The sequence below is a fragment of the Cervus canadensis genome, chromosome 7 (assembly GCF_019320065.1).
Source record: "Cervus canadensis isolate Bull #8, Minnesota chromosome 7, ASM1932006v1, whole genome shotgun sequence".
Taxonomy (NCBI): domain Eukaryota; kingdom Metazoa; phylum Chordata; class Mammalia; order Artiodactyla; family Cervidae; genus Cervus; species Cervus canadensis.
Window position 1 is genome coordinate 58,628,309 of NC_057392.1, and position 26,670 is coordinate 58,654,978.

A 26,670-nucleotide genomic window follows, 5' to 3' on the forward strand; every position below is an offset into this window, starting at 1 on the left:
TGTGACATCTCTCCCTACTTGAATAGTGTCTGCCTTTTGCCACCAAATGTATCTTGCTCATGTATTCTTTTTCAGTGATTAGTGCCCATGCAGGAAATTTGGATTTCATCCTACATTCCTTCCTGTCCACGTTACATCTCATCAGACATCAGGTCCTATTGGTGTTTGAATCCGAATCAAGTCCTGCTGATTTTGTGTTTAAAAATTCTTCTGAAAAAAAAAAAAAAATTCTTCTGCCCTCCCCATTTCTACTGCCCTAATTCAGTTCATTTCACTTGCCTGGTCTCCAGGCCTCCATGATGAGCTTTCTTACTGAGATAGTTAGCTGAGAATGTCCCTTTCCTGCTCTAATTCATTGGTGCCCATTGAGAGACACTGTCAATTTCTTAACAAAGCTCTTCTAAACCTGATCTAAGCCTGTGTCTCTAGCTCCTAGCACAGTTTCCCCTAACTGTATATAACACTTAGCCAAACCAAACTATCCATGGTTTCTGAAAGCAAGTAGTTGTCTGCCTTCTTGCTTTTGCTACTCCTTTGGCTGGATCCTGCCCTCTTTTCCTCTGGATAAACTTCTTTCTTTAAGAATGTTTTCTCTACAATCTCCCCTCTGGATATCCCTGGCAGTCCAGTGGTTAAGACTTTGCCTTCCACTGCAGGGTGTAGGGGTGGGTTCAATCCCTGGTCAGTGAACTAAGATCCCACATGCCTTGAGGCCAAAAAACCCAAACACAAAAACAGAAACAATATTGTAACAAACTCAGTAAAGACTTAAGAGGACTCACCTGGTGGCCCAGTGGTTAAGAATCTGTCTGCCAATGCAGGGTTCAATTCCTGGTCTGGGAAGATTCCACACACCTCGGGGCAACTAAGCATGTGCACCACATCGACTGAGCCTGTGCTCTAAAGCCACACTGAGAACCACAACTGAGAGCCACAACTATTGAAGCCCGAACACTCCAGAGCCCCACTAGGCAATAAGAGAGGCCACAAACCACAAGGAAGAGTGACCCCCACTCCCTGCAAACAGAAAGCCCGGACACAACAAAGAAGACCCAGCTCAACCCCCTAGGAAAACAATGAAAAACTTTAAAAATGGTCCACATCAAAAAGATAAAAATCTTCCCTCACCTATTCAGGCACTTAGGCCCTATTTCAGAGATCCCAGAGTATTTGCTCAGGCTCCAGTATAGAATTTATCACAACCTAACACAATTGTTTTCTTCTTGTTGTAAGTTTTGTGAGGATAGGATTTGTTTTTCTCTATTTATATACCCACAAACTATAAATAAAGCAGAATGTCTCCATTTATTTATTGCTGAATGACATTAAATGTGAACGGTTAAGAGCCATTATGAAAATTTCTTAAAGTACAATCACTGACTTGAAAAGAGAATTACCTTTTATGTTTTCATTTTACAAGCACTTTCTAATTTTTTTTCATGTTTGAAATCTTTAAGTATGTTACAAACTGCAAATATTTTAAATATACAAGGAATTAATTCCCTGGTAGTATAGTGGTTAGGACTCTGTGCTGTCACTGCTGAGGGCCTGGGTTCAATCCCTGGTCAGGGAACTAAGATCCCATAAGCTGGTGGCCAAAAAAATAAATAAGTACAATTTGATTAATTTTGACAGATATATGATCACCACCACTACCACAATCATGGTACTGACCAATTCCATCCCTCTCAAGTCTTCTTCCTTCATAATCATCTTTCTCTCCACTCCCATCTATGGATAACCATTGATCTGCTGTCACTAGAATTATATATAAATAAACTGATAGAGTATGTACTCTTTTTGTTGTTTTACTAGGCCATTGTTGATAACCTATTAAGAGGGTCACTATTCACAGGGTAAAACCACAGTCTAAGTGTTGGATAAATGCTAGCAGTTATCTGACAGGGCCATATGTTCTCCTCCACTGCATCCATAGCGGTCCAGGCCCCTACCGGCATTGTAGCTATACTCATACCAGCCCCACCAGAAAGGAGCACTACAGATGGAGTGATTTATTCCAGGAAGGAGGCCATTTCTTTCCCATTGCTCTACTAAAGAGGAAGGTCAGCGTCAAGCTTTCTTGCACCATTTTTGCAAGAACAGCCTAGAGTTAAATGTTAACATGATTAAATCCCTCAACTAGCAGCCTCCCCAAAAGGACAAGAGGATTATAGGAAGCAAAGATGTCCATTTTGTTCAGAAGCACAGAAGTCAAGTTAGGAAGAGTGGAACTAACTTTGCTGCCTAGTAAGAGCAGAGATCCTTAGTCCAAAGCCAGGAAATGATAGGCTTGAGGTGGGTGAGCATTAGCAGGTGAGAATAGGGGGGATGCTTGGGATCTACAAGCCCCTTGGAAAGTTATTTTTAAGAGTTTGCGTAAAAATCTGTATACATCTCTCTCCTAAAAGGAAATTCATGATGTTTACAGGCTTTTCAAAGTTCATGCCCCTTAAAGATTAACCACTTTTTAAGATGATTAGGAAAGAGGGGACAAGGGAAAGGGCTTAGCTTTTTCCATTCACAGCAGCCTTCCTGCTAGCCCAGGCTCAGAGCTGCTACAAACAATACCCTCTCACATCCACTCTCCACCCCAGTGTGGCCTCCAGCCACAATATCCCAGAAAACAGACACAGAGGGACCTCAGGGATAAAGGTCTTTATTCAACAAAGTTATCTCACTCAGTAACAAAAGAATAGGAGGTAATAATTCCCCTCAAGGTCTGAAGCAGTGTCCACCCCTGGCAGCAGGAAGCATGACCTGCTGACATATCAGCTGCAGCTCAGAGCCTCTGGTAGCCACTTAAAGGTCATAGTTGGGGTTCTTCCGAAGGATAACAAAACCTTCTAGAATAGGGGTGACGGGAAGAAACTCCTCAGTGGCCAATTCTGCCCGCTCCCCGTGAGCCAACAACACTGGGGTTGTGTGTGTCTGGAACCCTGTGATGGTCTTAGGCTTGCCAGCCTGGCCCACCACATCCACTGCCTGTAGGGTGAGAAAACTGAGATGAAGGACTCTTGATAGGAGTGCAACAGCAACCCAGCGCCCATCCCAGTTTCAGAGAAATGGCATATATGCATTCTACAAGTTCTGGAGTACAGACTGGGCCCTCCCCTCTGCTCAGCCCCTCACCTGGCCCACACGGACAGACACTGGCAATGGCCGCAGCTCCTCATCAAATGTGACCAGCATTCGGGGCTGCATGGCAGCCACCAGTCCATATAATACATAGTGCGACTTGCCTAGGATGACTGAGAGAAGCACACAGGACAAATACAGTTAAAGGCATCAGAGCAGGCCTGGCCTAAATCTTGGAACCCCACTCCAGTCCTGACTCTTTAACCCCTCAGCTATACAGCTGAACCCACAGCCCTCCCCACATACACCCTACTACAAACTGGAGATGCCACCACCTGACTGCCTAAAGCCCACAGACTTGATAATCACTTTTCCCCTCAGGGCAGAAAATGGGCTCGGTTCATCTTCAAAAGAAATCTCTTTAGTTAAGATCAAAAGTGTGAGATATGGAAGTCTCATGAGGCCCAAAGAACCTCAGAAACCCAGAGGGGTACACAGTTAACTGAGAGTCTTGTTCCTAAATTACCAAGGAGGCCCTGGTTAGGGGGTGGAAAGAGGGCACTCTGTGCCACCATGTAAGATTCCTGACAGGAACTCACTGTTGCGGACATCCAGGAAAGAGACAAGCACAGTGAGCAGCCCAGCCACGGCCACTTGACTCATAAGCTGCCGGTCACTGTGGTAGGGGCAGAGGGTGAGTGTGCCTTTCCCTAAATGTGTCAGACCCTGGGGGAAAAAAATAGAGAGAAGTGGAGGTGGGGAAGTCACGTCCAAGGAGAAATCACCTAACTCAGCCACACAAATCTCACAGCTCGTTCACATCCTCCTTTCCAGGCCAAATTTAAGGTCCCCTTCACACAGTGTCATGTCTCCCTTCCATCACACAGACAAGAGAACAATTCTACTCATTACCTGCGCCAAGCGCACCATGAAGAGGTTGTTGGGGTCCTTGGCATGATACTGGGCTAACTGGCGAAGCATCGCAGCCAGACGGGCATTATTGGTACCTGGAAATGTTAAGTGTTACAGAGGCTTGAAAAAAGGGCTTCAACCCTTCCCCCGAGATGCCTAAGATTTCTCTCTGACCAATACTTACCACTACCCACCATGCCCATGGCAAAGATGGAGTTATAGGACACTTCTGGGTCAGCATCATGAGAGAATTTGCTTAGGGTATCCAGGATGTTGAGTCGTGGATTTGAAACAGAGATTAAGGCCAGTGCTAAGGGCACAGCCCTTCGGAGCGTAGGCTCCCCGTATCTCAGCTGGTGATAAAATAACAAGGGTGTCACAGAAAGCAGAAAGAACAAGCTCAGTTACAGGAACAGACAGATGGGTAGATGGGGCCTTAATTTTTGTAGCAAGGGTGCAGCAGAAAGACCATTTCCCGACTGAGAAAACCTATCAGGGAAATCTCCTGGGGGAATTCTAGGCATCAAAACCAATACCTTTCAATCTTCATGTGATACTCACCAGGTGGCCAAAGGTTCGTAGGGCCATCTCTGCACCAATCTCCTCCCCCATAGCAATAAGGGCAATCCCCAATACAGCCACTCCCTGCAAACGAAGGGCCAGCAAAGCCCAGTAAGATCATGGAACAGAAAACACCCCTGACTCAAGCCATCTAAGAAGAAAAAGCTGTCCTGTGGGGTACACCCTGACCCCTCATGCAGGAACCCCGTCTCGTGCTATTTCAACACTCAGTGATACCCAGAGAGGCTCTAAAACAAACCCAAATCCATATTCTCCTTTCCCAGAGCCTCCCTCGGAGTGTGCTCAGCTGCCCACAGAACCTGATGTGCTCCCATGTCGGCAGGGGCTTCCTTCTTGTCTTTGTCCTTCTTTTCCTTCTTGTCTTTGTCTTCCTCTTTTTCCTTGGAGTCAAAGTGCTCACTACATATGTGGAGTAGCTGCTGTACCTTCAGTACATTCCCAGAGCCTGGGACAGGGTGGTCAGGGAAAGAAAGGGAAGAAATGAGAAGGCACCAAGGAAAAGCTTCCTCTAGGAACACAAGTTAAAGAATCTAAGGCACTTCAGGATGACTAAGAAAGGAGGTCCAAGAAAGAAGTGTCAAGCCCCCAAGAAGGAACAAACACAGACCTGCATAGGCACACACATCCACAAGTGTGTTTGCGAAACTGCGGAATGGCTCAGACACAACCTCCAGCGCGGCCAGGATGGCCTCGATGGCCTCTCCCTTCCCTAAAGGAGAAGTTCAAGGGGTCAGAAGACAGGTACTCTCTTCCAGCACAGCCTGATTCATAAACTCTCCAGTTTATGAATTGTATCCAGTTAATACCAGTCTTTTGCCCAAAGAGAAAGACATTCCCTCACCCAGGTGGTTGAGGCCCAGTCCAAGAGGAAGCCAACGGGCGTAAGTGTCCTTGAGCTCAGTCTCTGACTTCTCCATGATGGTCTGAAGGATAGTGGAAGTGACATCGCCATTGCAGGATCCCACTGCTATCATTCCACAGGCCAGAGCTGTAACACCTGCCACCTAGAAATGGGATAATCAATACTCGGCATTACTAAATATCAAGTTATTAAACATTAAGTATTAAGTTATCAAATATTAAGTAAGTTGTTAAAATAGTTGTTCACCTATCTTGATTCAAGATAGCCAACTCCTAGAGTCCACTGAAACCACATTAGGTAACAACCCTCTTCTGATGAGAGGTCAAAATGACAAGAGCATCAAGCAGCCACTACACCAACTGCTTTGCATACTATTAACATTTAATCTTCACAACAACCCCATGAAACAGGTTCTACTGCTATTCCTTATATTGACAAGAAAAAGGATGCCTAAGGAGATTGAGTCACAAGTCCAAGATCACACTACCTATAAGCAGAGGTGGCAGGATTTGAATTGAGGTCTATCTGACTGAAACCTATGCTTTTAGCCACCACACTTTATTTATCCATCACTAAGATGATTCTACACAAGTAAGAAAACTTAGGGTTGGCTAATGACTAAAACAGCATACCCACCCCAACCTGGGTAAAGTTCCTCCCCACTCTAGTCTGATACTTCCTCATGGATCCCAAGGGCTGGAACTCAATACTAAAACATTAACTCTTTAGCCTCAATGTCCCCTGAGGCTTAGAAACCCAATTCCAAATAATTTCACTGAAATGATACACCCCCCCCCGCTCTCTCCCCTCCCCCACCTGATGTGTGTGTGCAACACACACTCTTTTTCCCCACTATTTATGAGAGACCAGAAGGACTCAGAATATCTTTCCTATCTCCCCTAAAATGATCAACAACCTCTATTCACCTCCATACTGGACTTGGAGTCTCCCATCACAGGTAGCAGCAGGGTGAGAACATCTTCACGATTGGAGCCAGCATAGGCCAAGCCAAGCCTGCAAAAGCCAAAGAGAGACAGTCCCCGACACACACCCAAGGACAAAACAAGGAAGAAACAAAAAGAGGATTGGTCATTTCAATAAACAGTTACCAAGAGCCAAATAGGCACAGTGGTAGTCTTTGGCTATACAAAGGTGGAAGGGCCCGATTCTGTTTTCACAGAGCTTACAGGCTGAGTACTAGCAAAATGAGAAGCAAGAAGCCTTACCCAAAGATGGAACCAAGTCTCATGGTGTTGCTGTTGTGGAGGACATAGTCTGAGAGCAGTGCCAGGGCAGGGTCACACTCATTCCGGACACCAGAGTTCACAATGCCACAGGCCAGGAGAGCTCCTGACTACAAAAAGCAAACAAATTCTTATACCTGGGCTACTCTACGTTCCTCACCACAAAGGATGCCACATGGGCCGCATCATAGCACCTGCCTTGAGTGAGTGAAGTCGCTCAGTCGTGTCCAACTCTTTGCGACCCCATGAACTGAAGCCTACCAGGATCCTCCCTCCATGGGATTCTCCAGGCAAGAATACTGGAGTGGGTTACCTTTTCCTTCTCCAGGGGATCTTCCCAACTCAGGGATCGAACTCAGGTCTCCTGCATTGCAGGCAGACGCTTTAACCTCTGAGCCACCAGGGAAGCCCAAGCATCTGCCTTAACTGGAAGTCAAAAACCAGGCAGACCTACCAGTGAAAAGGAGGCCCCGAGAGGGCCCTAGCACATGGGAGGGGGATGTCTGCATTAGTGGGCTGTGCCCAGACCAACCTTGATATAGTCCTCAGAAGAGTACAGGTACTTGTCAATCTGGGTAAGGCCACCATCCACATCCCACAGCAGAATCATGCCAAGAGATGCAGCTGCACTCAACATTCCTATACCAAGGAAAACTAAATCAATCTTTAGGCTCTACTTGAAAAACTGTTATAAAGAACTCTCCAAAGAACTGCCTTGGGAATCCCTTATAACACATGCACCTAGAAGGACAAAAAGATTGAACAAAATGACATAGAATAGGAACAGAATTATACCATGGTCCTTGTTCTTGTAAAGCCATTTGTTGCCATCATCTGTCAGCAGCTTGTCTTGACCAAAGGCCGCATTCACAAAGCCGTTCACAAAAGAGGAGGCCAGGTTCATACGGGCAGAGTCCACCTGAGAGCCACTGCCCCCAAACCCTGCAAAGGAGGGGAAAAAAAGGAAGGTTAAGAGTGGAACAAGAAAGGAACATAGCATGACAGGTGATTCTGAGCTGGCCCCTTAGAATCCTCTATCTGTGACCCCAACAGTGACCCAGGGAAAAAGCAAGTGGGAATTCTGAGCTCTATAGGACAAGCATATTGGGCCAAGCCAACACTCTCAATACAAGAAGCACAGTTAACAATCCTCCCATCCCCACACACATGGAGATGTCTACTCACTGTTGTTCTCTAGGTGGGTTTTATAGATGTCATCAGGCACCTTGGGCTCCATGATGTCCAGCTGAAGAGAAGTCAGAAGGTCACAACTGCTCCCCCAGTCCTCCCTTAGCCATCCCTTCTGTTATCCCACTGAATGGCAATTCTAACCAAGGAGAGTCTAGTCAGAAGCATCAGAAAGGTAAAATGCCAGGTGGAATCAAAACTAAAAAACCTTGATGGGTAAGGACAAAGAATCTCACCTCTCGAGCTAAAGCTAAGAAGTTGCTGTTGAGCTGCACATTGGACATGATCTCTGTCAGGTCTTCATACTCTTCCACATCTTCACTCAGCTCTAAGAACACCCCATGCCGGCCCAGCATGAATGCCATTTGTTTCTGTACAACCCTATAGGAGGCAGCCACCACATCTGCTCAGCCCCCATCCACTAGGGGCACAGAATAGCCCTTCAAGCCCTAACCAGAAACTACATGTCCCAGCACTTCATGCAAACGTCCCATCCATCGGCTTATCACTTTGCCCACTTTTTCCTTTACATACACGTCCTTGCAGGAGGTGAAAATATCTTCTACCAGCTCCATGTCATTGAGCATCAGTGCCAATCTCAGAGCTTCAGGGAAGCGACTGAACTTCCGGAACACACCCAGGGCACAACGCAGTAGGGCAGAGTTCTCAGGCTCGGGCACATAATTCACACAACTACCAAAGTAAAAATAATAAAGGAATCAGATATTCATTTACCCTGTTTAATTCACTTACCCGATACTGGATGCCTACTATCAGTTCAGTTCAGTCACTCAGTCATGTCTAACTCCCTGATACCCTATGGACTGCAGCAAGCCAGGCCTCCCTGTCCATCACCAACTCCCAAGTTTACTCAAACTTGTGTCCATTGAGTCGGTGATGCCATCCAACCATCTCAACCTGTCGTCCTCTTCTCCTCCCACCTTTCCCAGAATCAGGGTCTTTTCAAATGAGTCAGTTCTTCACATCAGGTGGCCAAAGTATCAGATGCCTACTATACACCAAACATTATACTAGTTATTGGGGCTACTAAGGAGACATGATGTCTCTGTCTTTAAGAAGTTCGCAGATGTTAATAAATTAACTACAGCTTGATTGCTACCTTTGAAGCAGATGCTCTCGGATAATAAAGGAGTCACAATTGAGAAAGAAGTACTGGAGAGGGTAGGCCTGCCACCCTTCCCTACCTTGCTCACTCACCTGGTAAGATAGAGGCAGACCTTTGCATAGGCATTCTCATCAATGTCTTTCTCCAGCATATCCACCTGTTCAATTTCCATGAGCAGGTCGCAGGCCTCATGTTCTGCATTGTGGGCCATGTTGTAGGGGACAATCTCCTTTACCAGGGTCAGCAGTGGCTCCCGCTGTGTCTTCTCTGCATCATCCAGCTCCTGCCACTCCTTAGCCACTTCTCCTGCGAGATGCCTATGGATAGGCCCAGACCATTAGGGAAACAGACCTTCACGGGAAACACTTCCCTGTGGGTCAAAGAATTCACTATCTGGGAAACTCGATACACTGGTACTCTAAGACAGAACTCAGAACTATAACTCAGAACCCCTTCAGCTTCCCAAGAAGAAAAGGTCTTACCTGACATACTCATGACCCCATGATGCCAATTCCTCCTGGGAGCCCACAAGACGGTATTTGAGGCACTCACGCTCCCCACTCATGGTCATGGCCAAAACAGAGATGATGTCAGCAGCAAAACGCTACAAAGAAACCAGTCCTTTGAAGTCAAACTCAGGGTAAGGGGAATGTTACATTATGGAATCATGATCACTGTCACTATCCCCCAAAGTAAATGATAATTATATCACCAATCTCATGTTTAAAACTTAAAACATTTTATATTAGCTAAGCCTGCTGCAATCTCCCTTTTGAACCAGCATGACCGGAGGGTGCTAGCCAGGGGAGAGTAGAGAAAGATGGAGACTCTAAATTTTATTCCAACTGCAATAGTAAACTATTTAAAAGTTTTAAGCAGAAAAGATTCACACTCTAGAAAGATCACTATGGCTGCTCTACAAAAGACAAACTGTGTAGGAGGTCACAGACAAAAGGAAGAGAGTCAGTCAGTTGGGAGGCTGCTGCAGTAGTTCAGGTGAGAACTGAACATTTCCTGGATTAGGGTTGTACCAACAGACAGAAAAGTTACTGAGTTGGGGATAATATTCTAGAGATAAATGAAATAGGTGCATGGGATGTAAAGAACAAAAAAATTAAGGTTAAAAGTTGATAAAAATCATGATAATAAAATCCCAACATCCAACATAAATGACAGAAACACTGTCCTTTCTGAAGACAACCTTCCTATCAACTCACTCTTACATGAGTGTTTTGATTACAATGAGTGCTGTTGAACTTGCTCAGGATCTCAGGTCTACTAGGCTTCCTGAGATACACCATAAGCCCCATGGTCTAGATGAAGAGGAATTCCCAAACTAGGCTTCCACCAGCTTCTGGAATAGTTTTACCTTATTCTCCCCAGGGGCCATGTTCTCATAGATCTCCTTCAGTTTGCCATAGTGTGGACGCAGAAATTTGAGAGGTTTGGGTACTGAAGTCATGGAAGTTGTAGAAGAACGAATCTGCCTCCGCAGTTCCTCCAGGGCTGGTCGGTACAGGGAAGTGTCCTTCTCCTGACCAGAAGATATCAAGGTTCAGATAAAAGAAATCTCATCCCTTAAGTCATAATACAGAGGTGTTTAACAACTCCCCTAGGAAAGTAACTGTGTCTCATCCATCTGGACTGTCCAGCTCCCTGCACACACACACTGCCTGGCACAAAAACAAATGTCCCCAGTTAAGATTAAGTTCAAGAACTGTTTCCCCCGTTAAACAAAGCCACAGAAATGTTTCATCTCTTTTTACTCCCCTCCCTCACAACATGATTGTAACCTGACTCTAAAATACCCTCCATCCTTCCCTATACATTATATAGGAGTTGTTGCCCAAAGTGGAATAAAGCAAGTGAGAAAGATTCGTATATGCACCGGCTCTTGTTAACACCGTGACTCACCCCCAGTCGTTCCACGAGCATCTCCAGTTCATCCTGAAGTTGTTTGTCCTCCTCAGACTGGAGAGTTGGAGGAAGAAGCCCATCAAGAGAAGGAATCTCAAACACATCCTCCTCCCAATCACCCTGGGGCAGGTGGAGAGTGAGCCTGCCTCCTTAGCGGGGACCAGGTGGACAAGGAGAGTGGCAGTGAGAAGACCTGGTGGGAAGGCAGCCTGGCTTCTGGGCCAAGCTCTGCGTGAAAGCCGTTCTGAAAAAAGGGGGTGACAATGACCAGCCCGAGCCCACCTCACGAGAAGGCGGTGAGGAAGGTGGTGAGGACTGGTAGGGGCGGCGGAGGTGACAGCGCGCAATGGAGGATGGGAGAGGGGGCAGAGAGGCGGGGTGCCGGGAGCCCCGAGGGTCGCCCTATCTGCCCTCTCCTGGGGCCGGCGGGGCCGTTGGGAGTCGAGTCCGAGGGCTGCGGGGCCGCCGTGACTCAGCCCGCGGCCTCCTCCTCCGCCGGCTCCCGGGGCCGCGCCTCACCAGCTCCTGCTCTTTGTCCTTGTCCCCGGCATCCCGCCGCTCCTTGCCGCTCGGCTTCTCGTCCCCGCCGCCAGGAGACGTCGCCGGGGGCTGCTGGGGCTGCACGGGTGCCTTGCCACCCTCCTCCATCTCCGCCGCCACTGCGAGCCTGCTGCGCGCGCACCGCCCCGTTTCCCAGGTGTCCTTGCGTGCGTCGTCCACGGCGCCACCCAGCCCCCCCGCCCGCTCCAAAGCCCGCCTGCGACCGGAAACTCCGCGGCGACCCACCCACCCTCGCGGCCTGGAAGTCCCCGTCCACCGACCTCGCTCTCCAAAGCCGCGAGAAAACTACAATTCCCAGATTCCCACGCGCCATAGGAGCCCCAGAGGCTCGGACCAGGAGTTTCCCAAATGCTGTTTGGGATTCGGGGGCGCCCCCTGCGGTAGGAGTTGAACTGGCTGTGAGCCGAGGCCGCAGTGTAAGTAGTACCCACAGTGACACCCCAGTTAGCTGCGTGGTGGGACAAATGGACGAGATTCTTGAAGTACTGGACTCTTGATTGCAGTCTTTGTGAAGTTTGTGTAATGTGACTAGCCCCGTGGCATATTCACCTAATAACATTCCTCTCCCGTTGAAGGGGCTACCAAGGGCTTCCTTAGTAGCTCAGATGGTAAAGCGTCTACCTACAATGTGGGAGACCCGGGTTCGATCCCTGGGTCGGGAAGATCCCCTGGAGAAGGAAATGGCAACCCACTCCAATATTCTTGCCTGGAAAACCCTATGGACTGAGGATCCTGGTAGGCTACAGTCCATGGGGTCGCAAAGAGTCGGACACGACTGAGCAACTTCACTTCACTTCACTTCTCCCGTTGAAGAAGGAAATGGCAACTCACTCCAGTATTACTGCCTGGAAAATCCCACGGACAGAGGAGCCTGGCGGGCTACAGACCATAGGGTCGCAAGAGTCGGATACGACTTAGCAGCTAAATCACCATCACCACTCGTTGAAGAAGAGTGCTGTGATATTGCCGTGAGGATGTGGATACCATCTTAAATCACCTGCGTAGCCAGATGGAGTAGAAAAAAATACATCCAGTCCTACGCCCTAAGGCGAAGTTCTGGAGCTAAAAAGGGAAGAAGATAAGGTCTTTGTCCTCCATCTGTCTTTTGGTCTTCCTCTCCCTGTTATGACTTAGGAGGGATGTGACGAACACAGTTTATGTCAGGTCTTATTTTAAATTATATATATTCTCACAATTTTTTTAGTTTGGTAGGATTGTGCCCATTTTACAGAAAAAAATCCTGTAGTAAGTAATAGAATCAGGGATGAAACTCGATCTTTCAATCTCCCAAATTCTTCAGTGTTTCAGGTAAATCTCAATAGTTCTTCTCTTAGGCCTCTGTGTATGTATCCGGAAGGTAAGAAAAGAGAAGTAACTCTGCTTCCCTTCATCTTCTGGGAACACTCACCATTTGGCCTGGAGTCTTATTTTATGGATTCTGAGTCATTTAAAAAAATGCGGAAAGTGTTTGTTAAAAAAAAAACAAACAAACCTGGTCAGCACAGTTAGCATGGAATGAATGTTAGCTAAATATTTGTATAGATGTTAACGTAAAGGTCTGATGCCCATTTTAAAATCTGTTGTTCTTTTTCACTCAGTGTTTGAATTCTGGGGATGACCTTCCATTTCCATCACCAGTGACTGCCCCAGCCCTAGTGTGCTGACAGAAATTGGGTGGTGCATAGTGGTAAGGAATCTGACTCCTAAAAAAAAAAAAAAAAGAATCTGACTCCTAATACAGGATATGCAAGAGACACGGGTTTCATCCCTGGGTTGGGAAAATCTCCTGGAATAGGAAATGGCAGCCCACTTCAGTATTCTTGCCTGGAAAATCCCATGGGCAGAGAAACTGACAGGCTACAATCTATGGGGCCACAAAAAGACACCACTGAATCACACACACACACACACACACACAGCTATTCTGCCTATTCTGTGGCTTCAAGATGTCCATGTTTTGTCATGCTTTCTTCAGTCACTATAGAGATATTTCTCCTAAATCTTTCCTATTTCCATGACTTCCTTCTGTCAGATCTCAAATTTTGTCTTTTATACCAATCATATCCCCACCATTACCTTAGAAGGGATGGGGTGATGTGGCATAAAGCACAGGCTGTTAACAGCTGGTGACTCCAGTTGAAGAGTACAGGAATGTTTATTGTACATATTTCAACTGTTTTTTCTGTTTAAAATGTTTCAAAATAAAAAATTTGAGGATGAGTAGGAGAACATAAGCTTTAGAGAGGACAGACCTGGTATTTAAAACCAAATTCTGGACTTCTTTGGTGGTTCAGTGGTTAATACTCCATGCTTCAAATACAGGGGGCATGGGTTTGACCCCTGGCTGGTAATGTAGACTCCCACATGCCATGTGGCACGGCCTAAAAAATTAATATTAAAAAAATATATATATGTATATATATGGCTGAGTCCCTTTGCTATCCACCTGAAACTATCTCAACATTGTTGATAGGCTATATTCCAATATAAAACAAAAAGTTAAAAAAAAAAGAAAGACCCAGTCAGAAGCAAAAAACGGAAAACAATAGGGAACTAGTGCATTAATTATGGTGCATCTATATAATGGAACAGCATACAGTCTTTCACAAAAACATGCACTATCACAGAAATAAGCCCATGAGTTAGGTCATTGAACAAAGTATACTGTGAGTTTAAAAAAAAGAACAAACACCAAATTCTGCCCTTCACCAGCTGTGATATTTGGGCAAGCTTCCTAACCCCTCTGGTTTCTTCTTCTATGAAATGTGAGTAATTAAGTATCTCCCTCACAAGTTTTTATGAGAATAAAATAAGACAATGTATATAAAGTGTCTGGCTAGTTGCCTGGCAACTGGAGAAAATGCAGTTATCATTTTCCAGCTTCCTCAGATTTGCAGGGCTGCCCCTTGCTCCCTACCTCAAGCACTCAAGCCCCAAACCTCTCTCGCCAAATGCAAATATCCTGCAACTATTCTCAAGGCTTGATGATACATTGATGACCTGCCTCAAGCCTCATTTCAGTCAAATTGCTCTCTCAGAAGCACTCCTTCCTACTGTTTGGCCAGACTCCCAGCCTTGTGACCAAATTGGTCTCCAGTCAAGGCCCATCACCTTTTCCTTCCCACCACCTTCCTTCAAATTGCACCCACTGACCAGCCATGCTTCCCCCAAACTTATGGCCTGAGCTGTAGAACTACACCTCTTATGGAGGTTCTGAAAATCATTCAACTCAAAGCATCATTTATGTAACACTGGAAATGCTCCAGACAGGACACACAGTTGCACTGTTTCCACTGGGCTGGCTACTTACTTTGTGTGATATTTTTCAAAGTCAGATTGCATTGTGGCCCTTCCTACCATCAACTCCCAGGACTGAAAGGAGTTGTTACAATCCCCTCTTTTTCATAATGACTGTTACAACTTCCCTTCTTCTGTTACAACCTCTTTAGTATGCCCCTTTCCCCTACCTCCTTCTGATCAGCCTAAACATTTTCCTATTTCTGAACATGCTCTGCCCCTTTGAGCTGGATCAGCCTTTTCACCTTACTGTTCCTTCTGTATGGAATGCCCTTCACCATTTTTTATTTTAAAAATTTATTCAGTTATTTACTTTCAGCTGCGCTGGATCTTCGTTGTAGCATGCAGGCTTAGTTGCCATGTGGCGTGTGGGATCCTAATTCCCCGACCAGAGATTGAACCCGTGTCCCCTGCATTGGAATGAAGATTCTTAGCCACTGGACCACCAGGGAAGTCCCCTGCTCATTACTGTTTTTAGCTAGCAAATTTTCCCATCCTCTCTACTCCAGCTCAGGATCACCTGTGTAGGAAGCCTTTCCTGTTCTTTCAAGTTATCAATTTCTTCCCTGTGGTCCTACATTGCTTGGTACCTACCTCTCCCTCACTCCACTCTGAGCTCTTAGAAGAACAGGAACTGTGTCTTATTCATCTTTGTACCCCTAGTACCCAGTCTAATACCTGGCTTGTGGTAGGCCTTGACAAGTATTTGTTAAATAAGTGAATGACTGAATGGCTTTGCACTCATCTTCAGGTCATCTTTGTATATGATAACGGCCTACTGGGAGTCTCTTTGGAGCCCAGAGCCCAGCACTGGGAAACTTGGGAGTCTCCACCTGTGAGTCAGCATAGGTCTGCTGACACTATGCTTATTTAATGGGTGACTCTCTTCCAACGTGACATTTCCAGAGTATGAAATTATGTTGTTTGGCATGTTACTGTACTGTGCATTGGAATTAGTCCAGCTTCCATGGGACAGTGTAGGGTATGGGCCAGCACCTTAACTAATAACTGCTGTCCTGTACCCACTGAGGAGCACTATCCTTTATTCCTCCTTCTGCTTTAACACACCAAAGCATATTACAGATGGGTATTTGTCAGCTTGGCAGGCTACTAAGGGTGAAGGTTACATGGGCCACTTGCTGTTCACCTTGCCTTGCCTCTGGAACCAAGTGCCTGCAGAGTGCTCAGCAAACAGTGCTGCCTCACTTACTTTCAGCATGTGCTTAGGTTTCCTATAGCTACCTGGTTGTCATATGTACCTGGCCTGAGTGGGCTGGGTGCCATGGAAATGCACCTGCTGGTAACAGCCTCACTTGGAGGCGTGATGAAATTGCCCAGAAGAGATATATATGCTTGGGTCTCAACTCTGTCATGACTTAGAGGACTAAATGGTGGTGATTAAGAGCATCTGAGTTCTAAATTTGACTTTAATGCAGTGTGTCTTAGCTGACATTGGAAGTTATATAATTTTCTTCTTTAGTTTCTCTACTTTTAAGATACAGACAATGATAGACCCTCCTTGTAAGCTGTGGGAATTTAATGAGGTGATGTTTTTAAAGTGTTTAGTAAGCAAAAAAGAGACTTGGTAAATCAGGACTTCTGCTTATTATCATTATTTGACACGTTGACCTTTTGCAAATATGGAGTTTTAATGCCACAGTGGCCAGCTGGTCAGTATTCTAAGCTGGTCTTTGAAGTCAAGTGTCAAGGGAAGGGCAAGGCTTTATGATACCAAGCCTCTCTCTTCTATCATGACACTGACATTATAAATCCCATTTTCTGTGCAACATCCAAACTTCATAAGCCAGTTCTTAATGTATCTTTGGGTTCTAGAACTTGCTAAGCCCATGAAGCCACTTCTTGAAACATTAAAGCTGATCTAGGCCTCTGAGATCATCTCATCCAACCCACTTATTTTACAGACTGCCAAGGTTACTGAGATCTGAAGAGAGGATAAACCATGCCTGGTGTCACAGTTGCAGGTGGCAGAGCTGGAGCCAGAACCAGGCTTCCAGATGTGACAGCTCTTCTCCTTCCAGTACACTCCGCCACCCCTCCTAGAGCTGTGTTCTCAGAGCAGAGACTCAAGTCATACTTTCCCTTGATATTAAGAGCTCCCAAGCCCACTTTCCCCAAGGAGCCAGCGATTTCCTTCCCTTGGTGGGCAGCCACATATCCAAGTCACTTGACAGAGACAGCTCTTTATGGGGACAGTCCGATGTTGGGACAGGATACAGCATGCAGGACGTGTGACCAGGAACCCCACATCAATCATTAACAAAGCTTCACTCTTACCCTTCCTCATTTAATAAACCCACCTGTACTTAAACCTTAGGGGACACTACATTATAAAGAGAATTGATATTGGACCCTTTCCACTGTTTTGCTCTGGTTCTCATTTCACAGATAAAGAAACAGGCTCTTAGAGGTTAGGGGACAGGCTGAAGCTCATATAGCTGTCAAAGCTTCAATTTCAGACCAGGTCTCTGACTGCAGTGAAGTGATTATGGTTAGATCTGTGAAATGGAAACTGGAGCATGTGTAGCATATGTTGCTATGAGGATCAGATGAGTTCATGAAGGTGAAAGTGTCAACAGAAGAGTCACCTGAGGGAAGGAATCATTTTCATCTTGGCATCACCAGTGCCTGGCACATTATTGGTAATCAATATATTGGGTTGACCAAAAAGTTCATTTGGGTTTTTCTGTAAGATGTCACAAAAAAATCCAAACAAACTTTTTGGCCAACCCAATACTTATAAGGAGAAGGCAATGGCACCCCACTCCAGTACTCTTGCCTGGAAAATCCCATGGACGGAGAAGCCTGGTAGGCTGCAGTCCATGGGGTCGCTAAGAGTCGGGCACAACTGAGTGACTTCACTTTCACTTTTCACTTTCATGCATTGGAGGAGGAAATGGCAACCCACTCCAGTATTCTTGCCTGAAGAATCCCAGGGACGGGGAAGCCTGGTGGGCTGCCGTCTATGGGGTTGCACAGAGTCGGACACAACTGCAGTGACTTAGTAGCAGCAGCAGCAATACTTACAAATCTATAAATTTATAAATGAATGAATGAAGAAAGTAATGAGTCACCTAGCAGAAGTGCCTGGAATACAGAGGTATTCCATGCATGCTCCATTTCCCTCACTTGTTCTGGAGGGTGGCAGGCTCTGTGGCCACCAAACCTGTGGGCTCTGTGCCTGGCACCTGGTAGGCCTTGATGAGTGTGTGCAGGTGGGATGAGTGACTCTCAGGAATGCTAAGCCTTTGAGGACATGGAGAAACGCATGTCTTCTCATCACAAGCAGAGGCTAGTGCTCCGAGCTGCAGGGAGTAAAGTGCTACCTTGGCCATGGCTGCCTTCCACTGCAGGGTAAGGGCCACCCACCTTCCAAGCCGACCCTGGCCAAGCTGTTACTCAGATTCAGCGTCAGGGCCAGCGACATGCATCCATGGGAGCCTCGGCAGACCCTTCCAGCTACAGAGCAGCCGGGGGTGCGACGTGGCCACCAGTGAGCGGAGAATATGCTCCACTCGCCAGGCTCAACTTTGTGCCATTCCTCCATCCTACCTTTTTGTCTTTTTGGGGTTTCAATTTTCAGTCCCCTGTGTCTGGCGAGTAAATACATGAATGCCTAGAAGAGTACCTGGCATACAGCAGGTATTCAATAAATACTGGTGGAATGAGTAAATGAAAACAGGACTGAAGGAACAGACAGACTGACTGATGCATGTCTATTTATTGGCACAGGGTCCTCCGGGGCCAAGACCACTCCCTTCCCACCCCCTTTCCTGTAAAAATAGACTCTATCCTTCACTCTTCCTACTCTATCTGCTTTCCTGCTTGGTCCAGGGAGAATCAGTCACCCCCTAAGACTTGTGACCCCAAGATACAGGGACTAGCATCCCTGACATGTACACACATCCCCGCTGAGCCCAGGGACCCTGGGAGGCAGCAGGAAGGTTTGTAAAGGCTGTTGGGCTTCCACTAAGAGCTGGGCACGGGGGCTCCGTCAGAGAGGGCTGGCAGCAGTATTAGGAGCAGTAGCACGAGGAACATGGAATAAGGGTCGCCCCTAGGGGTGGGGCTGAAAGCAGCTCCGTCTATGCCCGAGGGAGCAGTGAGTGAGCCTTGGGGAGACGTGTGGGAGGCACACCTGCCAGTCCTGCGTGGTCAGCAGGCACAACAGGCCCTGTGGCCACCAAACCCACTGAGCTTGGGACCTCAAGAGGTGGACCCCTTCTTGTGGGAGCTGGTGCCCCCTGCCCAGGCCTCCTCCAGGCAGGGTGACACAGAAGAACATCACAGTGAATGGTGGGGACTCTGCTGGAGGCAGGGGTACCCCCAAAGCAGAGGCACGAAGTGATGGCCGAGGAGGGACTAGGACTCATGTCACACCTGTGGTGTGGAGGGGCAGGACACAGCCCAGCTGGCATGTGCCTTCCCTCAACCCCAGAGCAGAGAGCCTGGCTGGGCAAGCTACCCCAGGCTCCGGCAACCGAGCTGGCCATTTCTCCCCGGACCCAGGTCTACCACACCTCACAAAGCTGCCCTGAGTTCATGGGGGAGCCGACAGGGCAGCCGAAGTGCCGCAGGAAGTCACGGGAGTTGGAGAGAGTGCCCAGCACGCGGAAGCGGGCAGGGCTGTGGGGGTCGGTCACCAGCCCCTCGTGAGAGCTCTCGGGTGTGCGGACTGAGCACCACACCTGCAGGCCAGGACAGACACGGGGACACAGAGTGTCTAGTGCGGGCGAGGCCCCTGCCCCAGCTGCAGCAAGCCATCCCGGGGACACATGGCACCACCACCCCAGCCCCTTGGCTCAGGAGGCCTTGGGGACACAGGAGAGGGCTTAGCCAGCATCTCAGCCCCAAGGTCTTGCTATCAGCACCAAGGGAGGAGAAGGCGCCTGCTCTCTGAAATTCCTCGAAGGCCTTTCAAAGCTGTCTGGACACAGAGCTGCCAAGGATGGACGTGTCTGAAGGGAAGAAGTCCAGCCCCAGAGACTGCCTGCCATAGTGCAAAGTACCTGGAGACCTTGCTGAGTCTGCCACTTACTGTCTTCCTGGGTACCCCTGGACGAGCCACTCTGTCCCCGAGCTTCCTCCTCCACAGCCACCTCACAGGAGCATCATGAAGATCAATCCTGCTCCCTACCCCCTGCCCTTCAAGATCTGCAAAAGCCTCCTGAAACCTTCTCCCTCCTCTGGCCTCCTCATGTGCTTTTGTGGGCCCCACAGGAGGCTGACCATGAGGTCCTCCCAGACCACTTTCCACACTCCCACTTCAGCCCCATTTCCCAGTCCCTTTTCCTGCATGCCCCAGACTTCTAATGACATGCCTGGGAGGTAGCGGGAGAAGGGCAGACCCCGGGCCTCGCAGAAGGACAGTACCTGGGCAAATCCCACAAAGAAGAGCTGGTGGTTGGTGAGTCCCACAGCTGGCAGCTGCTGCTCCTCTCCATGCTTTCTTAGCCATGCTTTGTAAGCCTGGGGTTGGGAACAGGGGTGGCAAGTGTGTTGGGGCCTGCCCTGCCCCCACCCCCAGAACAGGTGAGCCTCAGCCCTCAGAGGGCCACTCACATTGTAGGCAGCCTTAAGCCCCCCATTGTCAGCAATGTTCTCCCCAAGCGTCTGGCGCCCGTTGAGCTTCTCCCCGTTGACCTGGTACTGACTGTACTGCTCCTCTATGCAGGCCGTGTGGTTCCGGAAGGCTGCCAATGACTCATTCTGCCACCAGGGCCGCAGGTTTCCTTCCTTGTCATACTCGCGCCCTGAGGAGAACTAACCTTTGCATCCTACTGAGACCAGAATTCAACCCTTGGGGGCACCAGCGCCCCCATGGGCTCTCATCCACAGACCCCTCCCCCCACACCCCCACCGCCACCAGCCAGGATCCATGGGCCTGCTCTCAACATCCCAAGGTTTTACAGGAGCCATGAGCAATTCTAGGCTGGAGGACACAACTGCGTGACCTCTACCTTGGTCATCAAAGGCATGTGTCAACTCATGGCCCATCACCACGCCGATGCCACCAAAGTTCAGGGCCCTGGGAGGTGAGGAATGTTGAGTGAGGACATGGTGGAGGGACACCTCGATCTCACCTTCCAGCCCTGCTCCCAGCTCACCCGCAGGCCCAGGCCCCAGCACCCAGTCCCTCCTGCCTCAGACACACTTGGGGTGGTTGCAAGCGTAGAAGGGGGCCTGCAGGATGCCAGCAGGGAAGACGATTTCATTCTTGGTTGGAAGGTAGTAGGCGTTCACTGTCTGCGGGGTCATGCTCCACCTGGGGGAGGGAGAAGCTGAGACGGAGCCTGACTCTCCTGATGTCCAGCAGCCTGACCTACATCCTACCAGAACCTGGTGCCTCATTTGGGACCCATCTTGCCATCCCCTTCTGTCTGCTCTGAAAACTCCCCACCTCTCCGCTGCCCCAAGTGTTGGCAGCCCCCATTCTTACTGGTCTCGGCTAGGAGGCTTCCGAAGCTGGTCAGCCATCACCTTAGCAGAGAAGTTGTACAAATTCAGCATGTTCTGGAAGAAGGAATCTTCAGACACTTCATACTATGGGAATGGTAAGAAGTAGAAAACAAACGAGAGAACACATTAGAGAAGGTAATAGTCCCAGTTTGGCTACTAGTTAGCACCTTTCTGAGCCTCAGTTTCTTCAGCTGTAAAATGAGTGTAAAATAGCTAACAAATAATAACTTGTCAATATTATTTTGCAGGTACTTTATTTTTTTATATATTGTCTCCTTTGATTATCACAACAATCTTATCAGGTAGGTGCTAACAGGACCCTCTTTCACAGATGAAGAAACTGAGGCCCAGAGAGGTTATATAACTTGTCTAAGGTTACAGTTGGGTAGAAACAGGTTTGACTGCAAAACTCTATTTGTAAACACTGCATTCTGCTGCTGTCCAGCCTGCAGCCTGGCACAGAGCCAGCATTTGCCTCTGAAAGGAACCAACAAGCACCTCTCGCCGTTGCAGTGCTTGAGCCCTATGCCCCACCCCACCCCACAGAGCTAAGGATCAGTACTCATAGGCAGGTACTCACCCCATCATAAACATCATCCAGCTCTTTGGGCTCCAGGATGAAGTCCGGGAAACCAATCATATCATAGATGGCATCTGCCTGAAGAGACCAGGTTAAGGATTTCCCTCCCCAGGCGCCCCCCCAAAACTGTATTCTCCATTCTCACCTCAAGATGGCGCCCCAACCCTGGCCACTGCTCACTTTCTCCTTGGCTGCCTGGCGGGTCTTCTCATCCATCCAAACCAACTGTCCCAGAGCCTCCTCAAAGGCGGTCCGGATCTCGCTGATCATCCCCTCTGCCTGGGAGGGAGGGTACACAAGTCGGCCTCCCACACTCATTAATGCGTCCTTTGTCCCTGTCCACCCTAGTGCCCCATCCCTGTCCTTCCAGACTCTTGAAATAAGGCTGAGCATCCAGAGAGGATGAGAAAGAAACATGATTTGTGAAAGCACTGGGACTGTGATGGTTTTTTTCCTAATGAATCAAAAAAACTGATAAGTTAACTGAATTAACATTATAATTTAATATAGTGCTTTAATTTTTATCTGATTATGAAAGGCAGGCATTAATAGCAAAAAACTGGAAAACCGAGAGGAGTCAAAGAAAATAGATCATTTAAAAACCCTGTCCTTCAGGGACTTCCCTGGCAGCCTAAGTGGTTAAGACTCTGCACTCCCAATGCAGAGGGCACAGTTTTGATCCCTGGTCGTCCTCTGTAACATGGCACGGTCAAAAAAACAAAATCTTATCCCTCAGAGATAACTCCTTCTAACATTTTGATTACCTATTTCTACTGTCTTTCCCTGATGGGATATTCATTTATAATATAGAATTATGTTGTGCAACATATATATATATAAAATAACCTTTTTTTTTCACTTAATAATCATCAGTTTAATGCTTCCTTATAATTCATCCTAGTCACAATTTGTTTTTCCTGTCCTCTATATTGGACATTTAAGCTGTTGTCATTTTTGCCTATTATAAACAACACTGCCACTTACATCTTTGTAGGTAATAAAAACAAATCATGTTTCTTTTTCACCCTCTCCGGATGCTCAGCCTTATTTCAAGAGTCTGGAAGAACAGGGATGGGGCACTAGGGTGGACAGGGACAAAGGATGCATTTTTGCCTACTGTATATAACACTGCCACTTACTTCCTTGTAGGTAATATTTGAAGCACAAACATTATCATCTCCTTATAAACAAATATTATTTTTCTAATTATATAGGTAACATAACTCATTGTAGAAAACTTGGAAAATACAGAAAACTAATAAAAGAAAAAAAAAATCCCTCATAACCCCAACCACCGAAAGTAATCACCATAAATTTCATCCCAGTATTCTCCCTCTTGTTGTTGTTTAGTCCTGAAGTCCTGTCCAACTCTTTGTTATCTCATGGACACCCGCCAGGCTCCTCTGTCCATGGGATTTCTCAGGCAAGAATAATGGAGTAGATTGCTACTTCCTTCTCCAGGGGATCTTTCCGACCCAGGGATCAAACCTGCATCTCCTGTATTGGCAGGTGGATTCTTTATCACTGAGCCACCTGGGAAGCCTTTTTTTCCTTTATGTACATACAAATAGAGGCAGTGAATTTTAACTAAAATGAAGGGTAGTGTTGGAAGGACCTTGAAGACTCACAATTTCCTTGCTCTGCCGGTCAAATGTGGCCTTCACAAAGAGGGAACCCAGAGCAAAGCCAAGAGCGTCATCGGTGTTCGAGATGCAGGTCTGCCACCTCGGTGTGCAGGACTGGAAGGGGAAAGAGCAGGTCCCCTAGAGATGGCTCTGCCCTCCTGTCTGAGGGTCTTTCTCTGTCTCTGGGGCCAGCCCCTCTCAGCTCCGCACATCAGAGCCCTGGGTTTGGGGTGCCATCTCTCCCTCAGACTCCAGGGAAGATGAAGAGCAATACTGCAAAGCATGCCAACCCCAGCAGTGAAACTTCAGGAGGCACATATACGCTGGCCACTCTGTTCTTAGCACTCTCCTCCTCTTAGTTTCTCAGAGGCCCACTGGGGTCCAGATGTTTCCTACTTAGCTGTACATCTCAGTCTTACATCCAGTCAGTCCCACACGCCAGAAATGTAGGAGTCACCAGCTTCCTCCATCTCCCTACCTCCATATTCAGTCTATCACCAGATTCTAACTCTGCTTCTTAATCATCTCCTCCATCCACCCTTTGCCACTTCCCTACCCTATAACACTATCATCTCTTGTCTGAAGATTTCAATGGCCTCCTAACTAAACACTCCAACTCCATTCTCATCCCCCTCCCCTGTCATTCCCCACCATCTGTCTTCCACTTAGCTGCAGAAAGATGACCTAATATATAAATCCAACCAGTTACACCCTTGCTTAAAACTGTCCCAGGTTCTCCACCCCTGAAAGAAGTCAGGCCAGGCCTCCTAGGCACAGCATTCAGGTCCCTCTACGGATCACCCCAGGCCAGCCTCACCACCCTCAGCCTCTCGGGTGCCCTCTCCTCAAAATCATGCCAGAACACAGGGAATACCACCACACTCCTCCTGGCCTCTGGAAATCTGCACATCCTACTCCTTTAGTCTGGAATGCCCTTCTCCCTTCCATTACTCCATCTCCCAGGTAAAATGTGCTACCCCACCTCTGTCCTACAGCACAAAGAAGATCTTTCATTCAGCGTGTGCACCCCAGAATATAATGTTTGTTTACATATCTCCTTCCCCCACTTAACAGGGCTTCTTGAAACTGAGAATGGCACTTATCACTTATTCATTTTCTTCTTCACTCTCATTATCAAAGTTGAGTGCCTACACATAGCATGTACTGGTAAGTACTTCACTTATGTGAATTCAGTCTTCGTAACAACCCCACAAGAAATTTCTGTTTTTCCAACCCAGAAATGAAGAGTCAAAATGGTGGTGGAGATATGCTCAAGGTCCCATAAGCCAAAAAATGGAGGAGTTCAGACTGGAACCTAAGTTAGCTTGATTCTCAGTCGTGTGCTCCACATGTAAATTAAATGGTGTCTGACACACAGGGGGTGTGAAGCATCAGCCTGACTGGATTGGGAGGTGGGAGCAGAGTTAGAAAACCCACCTTCTTGGTACCATAGAGGGTCTCCAGCAGCTTCTCTTGTGCAGACTCAAAGCGGTGGTCCAGGCTTGAAGTTGTCTTCTGTACCAGGTTCCAGATCAGATAATTGTTCAGGACACTGGTATGCAAGTGACCAGAACATAAGATAAAGGCAGGAACCATTTCCGCCCCCCAAACCAGCTCTACCAACATGCAGATAACAGGAGTCCCTTAGAGTCATTCTTGGGTGTTCTCCCAGGATCCTTCTCTCTGATCCTGGGAACACACACCTGCTTATAAAAGTCAGGGTGGAGCAAGGTATGGGAACAGAGAACACAGTGGGCCCCCTGAAGCCCCAGCCTATGAGAATAGCCTGCACAGAGCCCTGAACCCCACCCCTGACACTGTGGGCTCCCCCCAACCTTGGCTCTGTGCGGTTGATGAGTTCCGACACCTGCTGCAAATAATCCGTCCCATACACCACCACAGGCTCAGAATCACCCAGCTCCAGCGGTGACAGCAAGAAGGACAGAAACTCCAGCCAGTCCATGGAGGGCGCCAGGGCCTGTGAGCAAAAAGTCTCAAGCCTCCCTGCCCCCTTGGCTTTCAGCAGACCCTTCCCCCACTGGTACACTGGAACTGGGAGCCCTTTCCATCACCACAGCAACACCTACTAGCTGCTTGGTGGCCCCTTCCTAAAATAAACCCATTTTTAGGCCTAAGTGTGCTTCAATCTGGGAACCCAGTCACTTATTATACATGGAAAACCACCATCTGTGATATTTAGTTGGGCTACAGATCTTCAGATACTTTTTCAAACAGTTGGATCAACTCCCCAAACACCACGCAGGGTCCCTACATACCTGGCCTCTCCTCCAGAACCCCCCTTACCTAACTTCTCCATAATCCAACGACTAAGAGGTTGATGCCTGGTGCAGTAAGGGCCCTCCAGGAGATGCTTCCATTTCTCTTCTGACTGATTTGCGGGCATCTTGTACAAGTTGTCACAGATTTTTAACATAATCCCTCTGTGCAACCCCAGGCAACATGAAAGGGACCAAAGGATGGCCCAGTGGGGGTGCCCTAAAATGGACACTATTTTTCCTTCCAGGATAGCAACGGTGAGGCCGGGAAGCTCAGAAACAGCAAGGAAATGAGGACAGGACTGGCTGTCTCAGGTAGACAGCACAAAGGGGAGCTGGGTGGCCTGGGCTGGGGGCTGACCCCTTCCAGCGGTGTCAGTTCCCTGCCTGCCCCACCTGCAGCTCCGCGATGCTCATCTTGTGGTAGATCTTCTCCTCGTCCCGCCGCTGGTCCTGGGGCACTGTGATGTTGGCCAATTGTATCTCCAGCTCCAGCACTTGCCGCATCTGCTCCCGCGTGGAGGCTGGCTGTCCACCCAGCAGCATCCCCAGCTCCTCCATGTAGTCCAGATAGGCAGTAAGCACCTGTCAGGGCCCCGAGTCCTCAGAGCCCAGCAACAAGTCCTGCCCAAGGCCGAGAGGACTGTTCCAGCTGCTGCCCCTGCCCACCATCTCTTCTGCGGACCTTCCTCTGAGAAGCTCTTCTAGAGGACCCTCATCATTTCTGCTATACTGCTTATCGCCATCTGCTAGATCTTTTTTTTTTTATTTATTTGTGCCCTTGCTCATCATCTGTTTACCCAAGGAAAAGGTAAATTCCAGGAGAGCACCATTCCAGGTTCCAGTGGCATATTTACCACTGTATCCCAAAGGCCTGGGAAAGGACCTAGCATAGAATAAGATCTGTCCAGTGGGTAGCCCTGCTTCCCATATCCCTCTTCCCTCTGC

General features: G+C 47.9%; 2 protein-coding genes across 7 annotated transcripts in view; both read right to left on the reverse strand.

Moving 5' to 3' along the window:
* Nucleotides 1-2,640: 2,640 nt before the first annotated feature.
* PSMD2 (proteasome 26S subunit ubiquitin receptor, non-ATPase 2) lies at nucleotides 2,641-11,611 on the reverse strand. Its single transcript, XM_043473542.1, has 21 exons — nucleotides 11,426-11,611; nucleotides 10,904-10,960; nucleotides 10,359-10,523; nucleotides 9,472-9,593; nucleotides 9,082-9,306; nucleotides 8,398-8,556; nucleotides 8,100-8,244; nucleotides 7,861-7,921; nucleotides 7,471-7,617; nucleotides 7,208-7,314; nucleotides 6,658-6,785; nucleotides 6,358-6,445; nucleotides 5,411-5,573; nucleotides 5,177-5,278; nucleotides 4,869-5,014; nucleotides 4,549-4,632; nucleotides 4,172-4,340; nucleotides 3,988-4,082; nucleotides 3,675-3,801; nucleotides 3,130-3,248; nucleotides 2,641-2,982 (listed from the first exon to the last, which is right to left on the reverse strand). The coding sequence occupies exons 1-21, from the start codon at nucleotides 11,552-11,554 to the stop codon at nucleotides 2,800-2,802; spliced, it is 2,721 nt and encodes a 906-aa protein (XP_043329477.1). The 5' UTR covers nucleotides 11,555-11,611; the 3' UTR covers nucleotides 2,641-2,799.
* A 6,873-nt stretch (nucleotides 11,612-18,484) lies between these two features.
* LOC122444858 (endothelin-converting enzyme 2) overlaps nucleotides 18,485-26,670 on the reverse strand; it is a 30,810-nt gene continuing 22,624 nt past the window's right edge. For all 6 annotated transcript variants that reach the window (XM_043473550.1, XM_043473546.1, XM_043473544.1 and 3 more), the window contains 12 exons: nucleotides 26,119-26,307; nucleotides 25,282-25,424; nucleotides 24,884-24,998; nucleotides 23,450-23,560; nucleotides 22,002-22,100; nucleotides 21,822-21,899; nucleotides 21,222-21,325; nucleotides 20,937-21,047; nucleotides 20,743-20,810; nucleotides 20,345-20,535; nucleotides 20,156-20,251; nucleotides 18,485-19,470 (listed from right to left, as the gene is read on the reverse strand). In XM_043473550.1, coding sequence (XP_043329485.1) covers nucleotides 19,294-19,470; nucleotides 20,156-20,251; nucleotides 20,345-20,535; nucleotides 20,743-20,810; nucleotides 20,937-21,047; nucleotides 21,222-21,325; nucleotides 21,822-21,899; nucleotides 22,002-22,100; nucleotides 23,450-23,560; nucleotides 24,884-24,998; nucleotides 25,282-25,424; nucleotides 26,119-26,307 — 1,482 coding nt within the window. In that variant the 3' untranslated portion in view covers nucleotides 18,485-19,293. The remainder of the gene's footprint in view (nucleotides 19,471-20,155; nucleotides 20,252-20,344; nucleotides 20,536-20,742; nucleotides 20,811-20,936; nucleotides 21,048-21,221; nucleotides 21,326-21,821; nucleotides 21,900-22,001; nucleotides 22,101-23,449; nucleotides 23,561-24,883; nucleotides 24,999-25,281; nucleotides 25,425-26,118; nucleotides 26,308-26,670) is intronic.

Bases quoted from the DNA above. Each gene is read 5' to 3' on its own strand.
- PSMD2 (XM_043473542.1), bottom strand. From the start codon at position 11,554: ATGGAGGAGGGTGGCAAGGCACCCGTGCAGCCCCAGCAGCCCCCGGCG. The intron at 9,307-9,471 runs GTAAGACCTTTT...GCCTATCCATAG, and splicing joins TGGGGTCATGAGTATGTCAG to GCATCTCGCAGGAGAAGTGG. The intron at 4,341-4,548 runs GTGAGTATCACA...TTTTATCACCAG, and splicing joins TACGAACCTTTGGCCACCTG to CTGAGATACGGGGAGCCTAC.